This window comes from Macrobrachium nipponense, chromosome 6 (assembly GCF_015104395.2).
Source record: "Macrobrachium nipponense isolate FS-2020 chromosome 6, ASM1510439v2, whole genome shotgun sequence".
In the NCBI taxonomy this organism is placed as follows: domain Eukaryota; kingdom Metazoa; phylum Arthropoda; class Malacostraca; order Decapoda; family Palaemonidae; genus Macrobrachium; species Macrobrachium nipponense.
The window spans coordinates 15,765,521-15,783,462 of record NC_061108.1 but is presented as its reverse complement, the minus strand read 5'-3'; the positions used below and the strand labels follow the sequence as shown (position 1 = coordinate 15,783,462).

Genomic DNA, 17,942 nt, shown 5'->3' with positions numbered 1-17,942 from the left:
TGCATGCAATATTTCATGTGAAGGTTTTAGACTTTTAAAATGTAGGATATTTGCCATATACTATTGTGATGTAAATTCATAATCAGAGTATAAATCTAAGAAAGGACTATTTTGTTTAAGTTTTCCAATAAAGGATATATATACTGTAGGTTCTTTTTTTCTTTTTTTTTTTAAGTATTGTGTTAACTGTCATGATAATCACAAGCCAATTTAGTACAAAGGAGTGAAGAGCATTTGTTTGAGAACATTAGCCAAGGACTACGTAGTCAAGTTGTGGAAAAGCTTGTACGTAATCATTATTGGTCAGGAATGTTCTCTACTTGCTAAAACAGAAATGAACATCAGTATCAGTATGACAGTTTTGTGCCTGTGGTGTGCTGCAATGCTTGAATTGCACTTTTTATCTTTTTCAAAGATCATTTTAATATCCTAATTAGAATGAATTTAAAACAACTGTCATTAGTTACCCTTCAAGAGTGATTTGTTCAAAATGATCAAGCTTTCTTGAAGGCTCTTATGGGAACAATTGCAGTGTAAATAGCACTTTTATGTAAATAGCATTGGGCAATTTAGAAACTAAAATTTAGTTTTAGTGGGCTTACATTCACTACCTGATGTAGTAGAAGTTATGCAGGAATGTAAACTAAATATGATACAGTTGTACTACGGGGCTTGATAACAGTATTAACGGAGTCCAAGAAGTTGAAGCACTTGTTGAAGTGGAATTATCATCCTGTGTAACCAGTTTTCTGACCGCTTGTCATAAAAAGTACATCACTTGGCACGGGCTCATTTGTAATAGCTTCTACTCTCACATGGTCCTTTCTGTTAATTTCTTCATCCCTCTTGTTTACTCATCAAGCAGGTTTACTTTTCTTCGCCCGCATTCCCTAAATTCTTTGAGAGGTTGTCATCATCTTGATTTTCTTCTATTTTGATGTAAGTGGCAAAACTCTTGCTTTTATTTTCTCCATGGCAATCTTGCACAGTATTTACTCTCACTGCACTAAGGTATGTAGCCCTAACATAAATTTTCTGCTATACTACTTGCAGTTCTGGTATTAGACCAGTCTCCAGATGGTAAATGGATCTTGATAATCGTCTGTTTTCTCACTGCAAAATTTTTTTTTATAAAACCAAGACTTCACATTTCCTTAGTTGATTATGTGTTGGCACTTGTCAAGGAACCCTGAAGGGTAAGTATGTATTCAAATCCAAAAATAATCCGTAACCTGAGAATCACATATCAGTGTACCACAGATTCAAAGACAATAGTAGAAACATTATTTTGAGCCAACTAACATACTCAAATTGCCATCTACAGGAATGTTACTGGAAACAAGCAACCTGAGTATTGGACATACCATGTTATAGGCTGAGGTTAAAGAGTAAGAGGGGCTGATGCTGGAACCTCTGAAGTAAGCATTAATCCAGTTTAAAGTAATACTACATTTTTAGAATGAGTAAAATTTTTTTAGAGTACATGAAAAATATAACTGCACGTAGGCAATGGTATTAGGGCCCCTGCGTCAGAATATTTTATGTAGTATGTACAGTACAAAATGATGATAGGCCTTGGGTATCATTGTAGAGCACATTAGATTTTGAATAGTTTTGGCCAAAGTTTGAAACATAAACTGCTAAGGTTGTCCTGGGAAAAAGCGATAAACTGTGAGGCAGTGGATTGTAAATATTATGGAATTTTACTTAGTCAATTAAGCTAAAAATAGAGCTGTCACAAGGGTTCAAGTAAATTTTTTAATGGGTTATTGGAACCCCTGACTTTCCATTGTGGTTGTACTTATGAACAATCCAGTTCTGTGTTGTAAACATTATTTATTCAATATTTCATATACGCACAGATATAGCATGAGCATTTTTGGGTGTTTTTGCTAGTGTAGTTACTGTGAGTTGTCAAGGGAGTTACACACTTATGGTCCCCTAGGGCTCTGTAAGATGGCCATTGATTGATTGATTGATTCTTCTTCCTTGCCTTCAGCTTCTCCCATTCCTATATGGGGTCGCTGTTTCTAGTCAGCCTTTTCCATTTTCCTCTGTCCTGTACATCCTGTTCTCTTAGACCCTTTCCCTTCATGTCATTCAGTAATTTATCTTTCCACCTGAACTTTGGCCTTCCCCTCCTTCTTTTGCCCTCCACCTCCATGTTCATAACCCTCTTACATAAGTGTTCATCCTCTCTCCTCATGACATGACCAAACCATTTGAGTCTTCTTTCCTGAGCTTTTTTTTTGAAACCTCCAATACTTTGACTGTCCCCCTGATCAGTTTGTTCCAGATCTTATCTCTTTTTGTGACATGACTCATCCACCTCAGCCACTTCTATTCTTCTTTCTTGTTATTTCTTTATTGGCCAAGTCTCTGCCCCATAGAGCATGGCTGGCCTAACTACGCTTTTATAAAACTTTTGCACTGATCCTTCTGTCATCAAGTATCCTTGATGACTTTCTCCAATTCATCCATGCATACTGAATTCTATTACGGACTTCTACAGCCAGGTTTCCATTCTCACTTATAACATTACCAAGATACATATTTGAAGGAGCTAAGCCTCTTTGTCTTCTTGGCCCAATTTCACTGTTCCCTGCCATTCCTCTCCACCTGTCCACATATATTCTTTGTTCTGCCATTTTTTAAGCCTCTACTCTCAGGTTCTTCTCTCCATCTTCCTAGCTTGAGTTGGACAGCTTCTCTTGTTAGATCAGTCAGCAATGTCATCAGCAAACATTGCACACCCAGGCACCTCTTCTCTAACTTTCAATGTTATAACATTCATCACAATATCAAAAACATAGGGACTAAGGGCTGAACCCTGGTGGAGACCAACTTTCACCTTAAACTTCCCTGTAGTTCCAACAGTGCTTCTTACTTGCTTGGTTGCCTCTGCATACATCTTTCATTATTCTGACATATTTTCAGAAAATCTTTTCTCTCTCAAGCACCTCCATACTTCCTGCCTAGGTACCATATCATATGTTTTTTCCAAGTCAATAAACACCAGATGTAGTCCTTTCTGTTTCTCTCTATATTTCTCTACTGTATGCCTTGGTGCAAATATTGCATCAAAACCAAATTGTTCTTCACAATTGTGATTTCCATTCTCAGTCTTCCTTCTATAATCCTCTCATATATTTTCATTGTATGTGATATCAGTTTAATTCCTTTGTAGTTCCCACACTCCTGCACATCACCCTTCCCTTTGTAGATTAGGACCATTAGACTATTTCCCCATGTGTCTGGCATTCTTTCTTGGCGATATATCTTTGTGTCATTAAATCCCACAGGATGTCTTTGCCTTCCTCTCCTAAACAGTTCCACACTTCAGCTGGTATTCCATCAGGTCCCACTTTATTCCCTTCTTCATTTTATCCAGTCCTTCTTAACCTCTTCTCTGCTGATATCCTGGACTATTCTTTCATGAGGGTTTCCAGCTCTTATTACTGTTCTGGGGTTTTCCTCATTTAGTAACTCTTCAAGGTACTCCTTCCATCTAGCTAGTATGCTTTCCTCTTTTGATAAAACTCTTCCATTTTTGTCCTTGATCTGTTTGATATGTGTTAGATCCTTTGATGATTGATTCATGTCTACTAAAAGTGGCATTACAGCATTTAGATTGATACTATAATAAAATTAAATAGGAAACCAAAAACTAAGTTCTAAAGGAGTCTCATATAAGAAATATCTAAAAAAAAAAAATTTGTTCATATACGAAACAAACCTTCGGTCTTAATATTAGGATAAATAACTTAGTGCCAGCTGGAAACCAGTAAAGTTAAAAAATTGTGTACACAAGGGACTTGGCATCTGTGCTTGGGTCACGAGTCATGTGGAGCCACCCACATACCCCTCTCAAACTCGTGATCCTGTTAGTTATTTTCTTGCTGCCTTTAAGAGAGGACCTGCTTTGCTTCTGTCCTTCTAAAGCTGGTTTAGTTTGCCCCGTTGTTTTGAGTCTGTTGCGTGTGGAATCCCTGGGCGCTATTGTTTGTTTGTTTGTATGGTGCTTTTATGTTGCATGGAAACAGTGGTTATTCAGCAACAGGACCAACAGCTTTACGTGACTTCCAAACTACGTCGAGAGTGAACTTCTATCACCAGAAAAACACATCTATCGCTCCTCAATGGAATGGCTGAGAATTGAACCCGCAACCACTATGGTGGGACGCCAATACTATACCAACCACGCCATTGAGGCGCTTGGGCGCTATTGTGAACATGGAGCCTTCTCATGCTTCGAGATTTCCTGGATATCACAAGAAGCAGATACACACCTGTATATTATCTTCAATATTTTTTACGTCGGAGTACACACATCGTATAGTAGGTCGGGTGTGCATTGCCATCTTGTTTTCGTTCTAGTAGGTAGGCAGAGTTGATGGGGGTGTGCAACCCAAGAAGGGCAGTTGGTTTGCTATATGATGTCGCGCTTCCCTTCGGGGTCCCTTGCTATGGATGTCCCTTCTACCCTGATATGCACTGAATGGTAGTTGAATGTGTTGACATTTGTGCTTCCTGTCGAGTGCGGGCATCACATCAGGACGCTCAGTGACGTCATAAACATGGCGTCCGCCATGACGTCACGTCACAGCTGTGGCCTACACAGAGACATGCTTCCATTTTCGCTTCTTCGATGTACAAGAGTACTGTACAACTACGCTTTCTTATTTGGTGACGTGCTCATATTTTGAGAGAAGCGTTAGGAGAAATAACAACATACTAATGGAAAAGACGCAAGTCTTTCCTCTGTCTCCTTCTGCTTAGGTGTCAACAAGCTTCGGTGACATTGACGCCAATGTGTTCTCCTGCCAATCGTTGGAGAATAGGGACTTCGTGGCTGATCCTCGGGTCAAGAGGAGACAAGAAGAGAAGAATAATTTCTTCTTCATCTTCGAGCCAGGACTGTCACATCCTTGTAAAAAGTAACAATGCCACACCATTTTGGGTCTCTGTCTTGGCAGCAAGAGTACCATCAACAACCTCACACTTCCATCAAGCGTGATGATGTCATAGCCAAAACCGCTATCAAAATGGTGGCAGGCATGATGTCACAACAGCCTACTGCTACCAACCTCTCATCTTCGGTGGCAACAATATAATTACGCTTTCATTTCAGGAGCACGCACTTATGGAGAAACTTGAAAGTTTTTGAAGGGAAATTGAAATAAAACACGGAAGACGGGAATCGTCGTCATCGTCGTCATCTTGAATTTTTCTCGTAGGATAAGCCACGGCAATGCTCGTTAAATTTTAGAATAAGGTATACCAACAGATCCCCGTGCCAAGTAGAGAAGAATGATTTTTTCTTCGTCTTCAAGCCGGGGACAGTCACATCCCTCCAAAGAAGAAAGCTTAATCAGTAGTTATTAGCTCAGTCTACACTAGCTTGTTGCCGTTTAGGTTGTCAACAGTCCAGTGATAGCCTAGGTTGTGAAAACCATGACGTCTGTAGAGCTATGACGAATGTAAGAACCATGATGGATTTAAGAACTATGACAGTCATGAGAACTATGACAGCCATAAGAACTATGATGGCCATGTTGACTATGAAGACCATGAGAATTATAATGAACGTATGAACTAGGACGGCTGTGAGGAATATGACGGTTGTAGGAGGCGACTGTGTAAACAGTGACGGGCGTATAAATAGTTTGTAAGAACTATGGGGACTGGTTATCATGAGAACGAGAACAGTCGTAGTTTCACGACGCACACAATGCTTGATGGCCGTAAGGTCCACGCAGTGGTTAATGAGATGTGCTACCCTCTCATTTACATTCTAAGAGAATGAAGGTGCATCAGCTACATTCACCTGCTGTCTACCAACGTTGGCGCCCACCGCAACCAGTCTATGGATTCATCTAGTAATCACATACAGTCTGCATAGTGGGAATTAAGACTGAGTTGACCCAAAACTTCAAACGTTTACAGGTAAGAAGAATTCCCTTGTTTTATGTACTTTTTGGTATAATCTGGTTTGTTCCTATAAGAATATTGACCAAACGCTTCTACTCTTAAACAAGTAGTTATAGTTAGTCGATAGGTGGGTTTCTTTGCAGTAAAGTACTGTGGAACCATTCCTCTTACCGATAGCTCACAAAAAAAGTTTGTTTCTGATCGCACAAGGTGGTTTTTTGTTGGGAGTAGAATTGGTTGCGATAGGTATTCCATAAACTAAGATTCAGGCCTACTCATTGAGGGAGTTTCTTGAGTATAGGCCATGAAGAAAACTTCAAGTCGAAAGGAGGTGGAAATTCTTTCTTTCACCATTTTAGGTAACCAAGCCTAAGTATTGTTCCCAACTACTTTTGAATCTACGCAAAAATTCTGGCTATTGAGTACTCCCACTCTACCAAGGTCAGAGGGAAACAGTTTTCCTGGTTAGTTTCCTGTAATATGACTGACGTATAGGCTCAGTAGTACCCCAGTGAGTCTACTCCGATACAGAGTATGTTTTCAGGTAGTAGATCAGAGTTTCTTATGTGCACAAGCCACTTCAATGCTCTTGAGTCATCTGAAGATTACTCAGAGTGAAGTGATATTCACATACCAGATGACTCAATCACCAGTCAGATGTATCCCCATACAGGTAACTACAGAAAGCAGAATTGTTATGACAAACTTCTTTCAATTCCTTGTACATAAAAGGATGTTGCCCAGAGGTCCTTGGACAAATTTTCCTTGGGTCCTTTGGTGGCTGCTCAACAAATTGTGTAACTCATCCAGCACCCCTGGCGGGTCAGTTAGTATCTTGTCTAAGATGATGGTATGAATGAGAAATGGATGAGATAACTGGTCTCTTTCCTTTTCAAATTTCTTTCTCCTTCTTTACTTCGGGCAGTAAGAAGAGAGTACCATCAAAAGCTGGAACGGACAAGATATAGGCGAGTGAAGTAGCCATACTGTTTAGAGTTCATCAGTGTAAGATGCCTATCAGTAGCAAGACATTCCTCTCTTTAGCAAGGGGGAGAGGAATGATAACAAACCTACATAAGTGGATACACTGGTTTGTTAGTGGAACAGATTCTTATCTTCCTCAGAGGCAATGAACTATGACATTGTGTAGAAACCCAGAAGTCTGACTCTATGATATTAATATACATATATCTTAGATTCTGAAATACTGGTCAGTTGTTTTGTAAAATACTGCTATTCAGAAAACTGATCAAAGGTGGCAAACTTCCAGTTGGTACCTACTTCCCTCCAAAAGTAAGTCTATCCTAATGTTAAGGCCGAAGGTTTGCTTTGTATATGAATAAATGACAAATTTTAATCCATGTGTATTTTTCATAACTAACAAACCTGAGGTCTTTACATACAAAGGCCCACCTCTACCACCCCTCTAACAACTAACCTGAGTTTGAAGAATAACTAACAGGATCACAAGTTAAGAGAGGGGTTTGTGGGTGGCTCCACGACTCGTGAATGAGCACAGATGCCAATAGTCCCTTGCATACACAATTTTTTAACTTTACCGGTTTTCAGCTGGTGCTAAGTTATTTATCCTAATGTTAAAGATCTCAGATTTGTTAGTTGTGAAAAAAACAAATTGATTAAAAATTTGTCATATATATATTATATGTAAGTATATAGTGTATATATATTTATGTACTACGCATACTATCCATACATACATATAGTACATACTGTGTATGGATATGATCTAAATTTTGTTGAGGAGGCCCACCTCCCTAACAGGAGCTGTTGTATATTACCTGAGCATCATTGCTACAACGAAGTCCATCTCTGTCACGTCTCCAAGATAGGAGGTTATGTCTTAATTCCCATTACTGGACACTTGATCAGCAAATGTCTCGGCCCAGGGCACAATACAGTCATCGCAGAATGGAGGATTTTCGCCTGACATAAAGAACCCACAAGCGGGTCTTATATGTCCAATCCTTAGCCTGCATGATGAAATCCTGTGTGCTTATGATCTGTTTTGTTTCCTTCTGAAAGGGACTGCCAAAGGTTTTTAATTTTCTGGCCAATGAGAGGGTATACATCCTGGTATGGTAGTACACAGGCACCCAGTAAAAATTTACTAGATCATGAATATTGTTATATCTCAATTTTAAGGAGTCTAGCAGTAGTTGTTTTGAAGGAAATCATTGTTTGTTGCTGGGTAGGATGACTGTACCCTTTAAATTATTCAATGTTTCATGGCTTGTAATTGTTACTTTTATATTATTTATTTCTGTTACACTTAAAAAGGCAGTGGACTGTGTTTTATTGGTTCCTTTTTTTAGCCATTCATTGTCTTTGAAGTCTACATTCCATGTTGTGTGTTGGATTGTATGTTAAGTAATTTGTTTTCTAGTATTGCTGCTGAGATTTTGTTGTCAGTTTTGAGGACTCAAAATCTTGACCAGTTATCTGGTCCAAAGAGGTCATCAAAATGTACCATTGTGGGATTAAGTTGGTAATTTTTGTTTCTTTGGTCCTTGTTTTACGTACGTTGCTTGTCTATTAGGATTGTTATATTTTCCTGTATTGATGGGAGGATTACTTGTCTAATTCAGAATTATTACTCATTATATATGGTTTCATTGTTATGATATTGGAGTTTACCAATTGATTTTTGTTTGTTTCTTTTTTTACTTTTTATGCACCCTAATTGTGTTCTGGCTTTGCTACTTCACTTGGAACAGGGCTGTACCAAGGAAATTCGGGAGTGACGTGCCAATAGTCATCAACTGTGCCAGTGTTTTTCCATCATGGAGCCCAGGGGTACTCAAATCATTAAGATTTTCAGTCATCATAAACATATTTGAGAAAAAAAAAACTTGCTCCACAGAATAGTTCTGCCTGAAAAACAGGTCCGAACATTGTCGGGTAGATGATGGATCTTCCACAGTTCTCACTATTTAGCTTTGGATTTAACTCCACGTAAAGACATGATATGTTTCCTTTTTATTTGATTTCAAAAATTTTGACAAAAATGGAAAATTCCAGATATTAACCCAAAAATATATAATTTTATATGGGACTCGGATACAAACCTAGGAAGAAATTCCCGAGGTTCGAGAGGCCCCTCACCATGTCAAGGTGGTCCCAAAATGAGGGTGTGGGCCGAAGTAGAGGAAAAAGACTTATACCACTGACTTGCTAGACAAACAGTCAGACTACTGGGCTAATACACAATGCAGAGGAACATTGTGTAAGTGGAAGTTAAAGAGCAATATCTGTTAAAATATAAACCTATGAGCGCCTCACTGGCATGATCAGTATGGTCTTAACCTGCCACCTTGGTGGCCACGATTTCGATCCTCGGGCATTACATTCAGGTGTGAGAGATGTTTATTTCTGGTGATAGAAGTTCACTCTCGACATGGTTCATATGTCACGTAAAGCTGTTGGTCCCGTTGCTGAATAACAACTGGTTCCATGCAACATAAAAACACCATACAAACAAACAAAAACAACAAACCTATATTAACCACCACTTTGTTAGTTATCATCCCTCTCTACCCTCGTTGGAGAGAGGAACTACTAGCCTCTGCAAGGAAATATTCGTGTATGAATAAACTTTTCTTAAACAGAATGACCAATCACTCACCTGTAACCAATTCCAGCTTATGATGGATCAATCTTCATACTTCCTGTGGGTAGTGGAGGGGAAAAAGGGAAAGGAAAAAGACCTTTCATATTCACTCTTACTGTCATACCATCATCATAGGTAAGATGCAAACTGTCCCACTAGGGGCACTGGATGAGCTACTTAGCTTGTTGAGCAGCCACCACCGGACCCCAAGGAAAAAGTGTCAAAGTACCTGTGGTCAACATCCTGTAGATAGAAGGATGTGAAGGTGGTTTGCCAAAGCAGGTACCAGCCTTCAAAATCCTATGAACAGATAAATTCTTACAAGTTTATGAAGGGCCTAAACCCCTAACATCTTGCGCTCTTGCATGCACTGTGAGAGACTTGTAGAAGAACTGTAAGCATGTCTAATAACCTCACAGTCAGGAGATTGTATTCTTGGACACCTTTTTTTTTTTTTTTTTTTTTTTTTTTTTTTTATCCAGCCTGTGCTTACAAAAAGTCTTTTACACCCCTGCCTGAGGTGACAAAGTAATGCTGACAGAACATAAGAGCAATTCGTCTGGATCATTATCAACAAATTCTCCCAAGGAAGGGATAGAAAAGGATTCGAACCCGTCATTGTGAACCGAAAGATTTTGAGTTGGCTACGAATTCCAGGACAAATACTTAGTCAACGGTCCCCCAACCCTTCCAGTGTTTAACATTAGAAGAGACACCATAGAATTTGCCCACTGTCTTCGATGAAGTTGAAGCCTGTAGGAAGACCATTTTATGGTTTAAGTCTCTATCGGATAACCGCCGTAACGGTTTGTATGGGGCTTGAGTGAGACTGCTTGGCACCAGTCAGGTCCAACTAGGTAAGTTCTCTAGCATTGAGATTTCCCATGAACAAGACAGGTCTAAATCTTTTAGGTGCAGAACCAACTCCATTATTATTTTTCCTTAAAATATGCCACATTTGCATGGCTTCTTCAGCTTAATCCCTAGTTGGGGTTGCTGTTTGAGTATTTTTTTTTAATATTGTTTCCTTCCATTATAGTACATTCTTTTGCCTCCTATGTTTTCCCTAACTTTTGCTGATCCCTTGGATGTTTTTGTTTTGTATGCTCTCTTCTCATCCCTCTCCTCTTCCATCTTAGCATCCTCATTTCACCATGGGCTAACTTTTTTCTTATTTTCTTTAAGTGGTGGTGCTTCTAGCTTAAACAACAGAACAGGTCTTACCCTCCAGCAAGAAACATAAAGGGACTTAAGTCAGAATGGTTTGGAATTTGTTGTTTGGGTATTTAATTTTGCTTTGGAACTCTGGTAAAAATACTTCACTACTTGATATTTTTGTTATTGATAGTTTAGGGTGTGATACTTCAAATTTTGTCAGATTTAAAAAAACATATGTTACAACAGGACCATTTCATTATCACAAATTGTCCACAGAAATTCAAACAGATATAAGGTATACCTAAAGGCTGTTGAGGTGAATTTATTTAATTTTTCCTTATGAGTTAAGTATATCTTAGTTTTTTCAGACCACTGAGCTGATTAACAGCTCTCCTAGGGCTGGCCTGAAGGATCAGACATTTTTACGTGGCTAGGAACCAATTGGTTACTTAGAAACAGGACCTACTGCTTCTTGTGGGATCTGAACCACATCGAGATTTCCTCATGAGTACTCTTATTTGTTGAAGACTACGTTTCTTCTCTTGTTCCCAATTATTCCTTTCAACCTTGGTTAGTTGTAAATGCAGGTATTATTAACTGCCATTTTCATGATTAACTTCTGATCTAAATTTCAAAACTGCTCAAATAACTGTTTTTTTTATAACAGCAAAAAATGTCAACTACTTTAGCTACAAATTTCGAGTTGAAGGTCACAATAGCACTAGAACTTATTACAGTGCCAGGGTATGTTGTACACAGTACAAATATTGTACTCTGATGTATCAATGTTACTTGAATCCTTCAGTATGAATTATCCAAAACATATACGTACTTATGGCCTCTAAATTTACTTAATACCACTTTTCCTTTTTATTACAAATATATTAAATTATGTTTTGTGACATTCTATTGTTCTCCTAAAATGCCCATTCCATAGCATTACATTTCCCTTGAAAATATAAGATAACCAAATCACTCATCGAGATGAGATAGATATGCAGCAGTATCTACATTTATAGGTCAAGAAAACAGGTATCAAACAATATACTTTTAAAAAGTATTTTCACATAAAAAATTGCACCTCTGAGATGATCTCCATATACACAAGACATTTATTGTACAATATGAACATGCCATAACTTACTCCTCATTGCTTCTCCTCAAGAATAGTATTATGGTTCCTTAAAACTGATTTTAACTAATTCTTTGCTCAATCTATTAGAAGAAAACTGTCCTGAATCTAAGTATTAATCATCTTAATGATGGCTGTGGCATACTTTTTATGGGGTCAAATTCATATACAGAATGAAAGTTAGTTTAAAATGATGTTGAGTCAATTACTATTTCAATAAATTAACATCATAAGTAAAAAGTGCACTTACATGTTTTTACAATAAGAGCAGTTCACTGTATGTATGAAATGACGGCTAATACTGCACTTCCAGCAATCTCCATAGTACAGCTCAATCTGCCAAAGAATTTTACCCCAGATTCTTCTCATAAGTTGGGACAGCATTGGAAGGAAAAAGCATATTTACACGAGGCTTTCAAGAAATTAGCAATCTAAACCACTGCCATCAAGACAATGTGATGAAAAATATTTACAGGCGATAATAATACAAAGACAGCTTCAAAACTAAGGAAATCGGTAAAAACAAAAAATACAGCATTTCTCTCACAGTTTCCAGAAAATGTAAAAGAATGTAACCTAGGAGCACCATCATAACAATTGTAACTATTACGTACTTCTTATGCTTGGAGTAACAAACTAGAGGTTAACAGGAACAACAAAATGTAAGTCTGCTTCTGACTTCCTAATGAATGAAATCTACATAAAAATTGTTTATTACAACTAAATGCATTAACTGAACAAAAAATTTGTGATTCGTTCATTCAATAAAAAAAAAGCACAGTCTAATGTAAAGTATGTTCCATCCCCAAAAGCGATATTAAGCATAAATCAAGAAGATCAATGGGAGTGCTTATTGACAGATAATATGACCACTATTAACAGCTATTACTATATGCCTGTACCCTCCAAATGGCAACAGTAATAACTTCATATAAAAACTGCTTTCTTATATGCATTCAGTACAGCATCTGCTGCACCTTGAAACAACAGCAACAATATCTCTGCATTACATTCACCATTCTATTTCAATAATTTCTTTATATATTAATAAAAAGTGGGACCCTGGTAAGTGGGACATGCCCACGATATAAAAATGCTATTTCTATAAAAACTTATGCATTTAAAAAGTTTTTAACATCATTATTAAGGCTCAGTCATCCAATGACCCTAAAATGAAGTTTACATTAAAAATTCCAAGAACCTCATATCATTTATGCCTGTGTATCTAATCAATTTCTGTAGAACAAACATTCTTGAAGGTATATTAGACTCTCTTATAAGAAGACAGAAACAGAGTTCTAAAAAATATTTCAATACCCTGTATTAGTAAAAACTTTATGGAAAAGTGAAAATTTTCAATTAACATTTATTCATAAGAACTTTGATATCTTTTTAGAAAAATATTCTGATGCCTTCATCCCATCATACTGATGTTAAACAAAAATTTGTTCATTTTAAACTGCAGTTTCTTTTCTCTGATTCTGTAAGTTGGCCATATGAATTTTGGTAAACATGGCAAGCTAAGAGGACATCTGGCAACTCCACAAAGTTACCTTTAAATTGTTAATTAACACTGTCATTATTTGCTAAACATGCTTTTTGCTAAGTGTCTACAAGCTTTGCAACTTTGTTTTGCAGGCAGCATTGCCATCAGCTTTTCATTTCCAAAACAAATAGATCTTATTTGGTACACTGTGTATGAAGTTGTTAAATGTGTACCAAAACTCATGATGCCAGCTGTACCAGCAAGTAGACATTTAAAAAACAATTATTCACTCAGTCAATTGTTTCTTTATACTGTTGAGCTTGCTAATGTTCTCTATGAAATATAAATTAAATAGTGCTAATGTTCTTTATGAATTATAAATGAAATAAGTGTATTAGCCAAAGGAAATATATTTGTTAAAGAATAAAAATTAAGAGCACTGAAACAAAGTATAATGCACAGTAATAAGTATACGTACTTAACATTGGCCATAACGTAACCTCCAAATTCCAAATTTTTTTAAGTTAAAATTTTAGTAGCATTTCATTACAGCTTTTATGTCTGCAAGCATTTACTCAATAAACCTTGAGTACCTTGAAAGAATGGTGCTGACCCTCCTTGAATTTCTTACAAAATCTCTTGGTGATCTGCCAACATATATCCCCCTCTTGCATTTTGGCATACTTCCCTTTTTTCAACAGACGACGTATGTTACGTATACTGTGTGTGTGTGGAGGTCCCACTTGCATCACTACAAACTTTTCCCAACATACATTACTAAAAACTTTAAGGTAAGATCCAGGTTCCTATTTAAATTTTTATTTTTCATATACATATATATATACTTTTTACCTAAAATCAGGGTATTTACTACTGTCACTTTGGTCTCTATTCTTACATGTAAAATCTAAATAATTCTATCATCAGATGTCAACTCACAACCTATTTAAGCAAAATGAGATGCAATTTCTGATAAGTTGCAATAGTATACTATATTTCACCGAAAAAGCTAAAGGTTGAGATTTCTGAGGAATGTAAAACAAAACATGTGTACTCTTTAAAAGAAAAATTTCATAAAAAAATGCAAAACATCTTTGTACAAATTTTACTTACAAAGATGAACTATGATACAAAAATGTGTACACAAATAAATATTATTGGTTAACCATAGAGATTAATACACTACCATAGTCTGTAAGTCTACGCCAACTTAAAATTTTAATTTACAAAGCACAGTACAAAATTTTGTGCTAATTAAAAATAAAAAAAAGCTATAGAACATAAACCAACGACATAAAAGCCATAATGTATACTTACATTTATGAGGCCTCAATTATTCTCAGTGTAAGAAAAAGTTTGTAATGATCCAGTTGTAGGGTCTCAAATTGTAAAAGAGATAAGGAAAGAGCTTACTGAAGCAGTGATGTTCTTCTCTTCAACATACAACTCATGGCTATGAAGAATGAAACATTTTGCAGATAAGTATACTTAAAGCTGAAAATCAATCATTCTCAATGAGTTCTACATATAGCAGCAAGGCACAGCCACTGAGCTTCAGGGTGTAACATAAATTAAGAAAAACTAAACTTATTACCACTGGTTTAATCCAATTTAAATAGTAATCATCCACATAATACTGCACTGTGCTTCATGATACAGCAATAGAACTTCCTCATTCTTTTTTTTTTTTTTTTTTTACTAAACAAAGCTAGTTATGACCTAGATAAAATAAAAAAATATCACCATTTTTAAACGCTCACGCAGAGACAGTTTCTACTATGGATTTCTTGACAATTTCTCCCAAGTTCTCCGCTGTTTCAGTTGATTCTCCTGCTGGATTTGTGAGATCTTTACTTGAACTAGCAATGTGACTTGTATCTAAAGTTAGGGGTGAAGAATGAGAAGAAACAGGGAGTGATGTCAACTGTCTTTCAATAATCTCTGTGCCTACTACAGCTATGTGATCTTGAGCACTTGATGATGTGGTTAAATTTCCCATTTCATAGCTGTTTTCACCAACTGAGGAACAACTGGTAATGTTTGCTTCTGAGGTGGCATACTCATTGCATGCATCTTTGCTTGGTTCCATCAATGAAGCTGCTGCAGGGATGTACCTGATGGTCTTGTCTGAAGAAGCAGAAGAAGAAATAGCTTCGAAATTTGGTTGGAAATCACTGCAATCACTTATACTAGCCTTAAAAAGGTTTTGTGTTACAGTGCCATGCTCATGGTAGTGTCCAAAAACAGTGGTGGCAGAGTTATCATGTACTCCTGGTACACAAAAGTTATTATTATTATTGTTATTATGAGTGTTAGAGCAATTGACGGGAACAAGAGCACCAGAATATGGGAAAGAAGTAGATACTAAATTGGCTGTGTTGGCAAACTTGGAGAGAGAGTTGTAGGACTCAGGAGTAGACTGTGGGCCCACCTGTGGCACCACCTGCGGAGTTACTACCTGGGGCGGTACCACACTAGAAGAAGGAAAACTATGGCAGGCTCCATATGGGGAAGCTGGGTCAAAGGTCGTACCCAGTCCCCCAAACACAGAGCAAGTCCCAGAGTTGAAGTCACCTACACTGTCTGTAAGAAGAGCAAGCATCTATTACACTAACATAGAGGAGCCTTAGTATAGACATCTAAAAGGTTACTTCATAAGTTTTACAGAAAATTGATTACTAAAGTAAAGTACTAGTTAAGGGCACAACAATACAGGAATTAAGAAAATATGGTGCTAATAAATTTATATATACAGCAATACAAAATACATTAACTAAACTAAGATAGGACAGAAAAGAAAGACTGTGTGTCTAGTTTGGACTGACAAAAGTGGACTGGCACATTGTAAATGCATGCAATTTGTGTGTGACCTACACTTGTAGCACTCTACTTGAAACATTTGAACCATGAATAATTAGAACTCTTGTTCATATCAAAACACTAAATGAATGTATTTATTTACCTCTCAAATAAAAGAAAACTTTAAATTTTTCCTTAGATATACATTTAAAAGTTTTTTTCCTTAAATATATGCTTTTGAAAACTTCAGTAAGCACATAAGCATAAGTTAAAATCTGAAGAAATACACCACAGTATAATATTGAAACATGCACATAAAAGCTTAAGACTTTTCATACAGTAAAACCTCTTCATAAATATTAGCATTTTACATAAGTCTTAACTACCATGTATAGATAAAAGACCTGCTAATTAGCCGACATCTCATTCACATGGGTTCATAAATGATTTAAATTAAAAATAAAAGGTTTCTTATTAGTCACTATAACTGTCTTAATATCTTAAGATATATTACTTCATATGCTCAAACTACTGTTTTAACCAACAGAGATGACTATCCACTGTGATGAAGCAATAGAACCCATCCTGAAAATGGTTAATAACAGTTTCAGTGAGAACTAAATACATCTTAATGATAACAATAAGGTACACTATGGATAGAAAAAGGGAACCACAACAGTAGCAGCAACAAACCCTTGACAAACAAAGCTGAATCAAAGCAAGATGCTAGGGACCAGAACACATGTTAATCCATAACAATATCAAAACTTCACCTCTTTACATCTTGGTTATGTCTGAGAGTCATCTTGTATCCCCAGACAAGGCATATAAAAGAATTAGTAACATGAATCAAGCAACATACCCTGCCTGACTCATGAGAACTTGGAGCTTCCTAGAGGAAAAGATAAGCTAGAAGCTCCTAGCTTCTGCCTTTAAATACCTACAAATTGGCAAGTCAGAGCAGAATAGAGTAGGCAAGTGTACTTGCTCTTATATAGAGTAAACTAGTACTTGTAGTAAAGGCATGGCCTACATTCAGCACTTGACTGAGAGGCCCTAGAGATAATTTCACACCAACAATATTTTACTTAAGGAAATCAGTCTCTTGATTACTAATGAACAATAATGATGAGAACACACCTGGAGAAAGACACCTTAAAATTAGCCTACTGAGAATTTCAGTGCAGAATAACAATCTGGCTGGCATTTCTGTCAAAACTTTCATTACGAATGGATTACCAGTGAAAGGCTTATTTGTGCCTGATAACATTTATTTGTTCAATTGGATAACTGCCTATCTCAAATGGTGACATCTCTGTATCACCTGTACTGCATTTTGTTTGTTTGTTTGTATGGCATTTTTAGGGTGCATGGAACCAGTGGTTATTCAGCAACGGGACCAACGGCTTTACGTGACTTCCAAACCACGTCAAGAGTGAACTTCTATCACCAGAAATACACATCTCTGACCCCTCAATGGAATGCCCGAGAATCGAACTTATGGCCACCGAGGTGGCAAGCAAAGACCATACCAACCACGCCACTGAGGCACTTAACTGGAATATTACATGAAGCTATCATATGCTGTGACACATACTTGCTCAGTGAACAGTCCCTAGGTAAAAGAAAAGAATATCATATGCTTTTTTGTGACACATACTTGCTCAGTGAACAGTCCCTAGGTAAAAGAAAAGAAAGTACAGTACTGATCGTTGTCAATGGTTATTGCTATTTTATCCATATGTATTAATATCAGGCACACAGCAGATTCAGGACAGCCTGACACAGAAATAATCTCTCACCCAAAT

General features: G+C 37.0%; 1 protein-coding gene across 1 annotated transcript in view; it reads right to left on the bottom strand.

The window, feature by feature from the left end:
* Positions 1–11,752: 11,752 nt before the first annotated feature.
* Positions 11,753–17,942, bottom strand: part of LOC135216215 (uncharacterized) — a 128,969-nt gene continuing 122,779 nt past the window's right edge. Inside the window, 1 exon segment of the mRNA XM_064251350.1 lies at positions 11,753–15,918. Within this exon segment, the coding sequence (XP_064107420.1) occupies positions 15,092–15,918 (827 nt within the window). The 3' untranslated portion in view covers positions 11,753–15,091.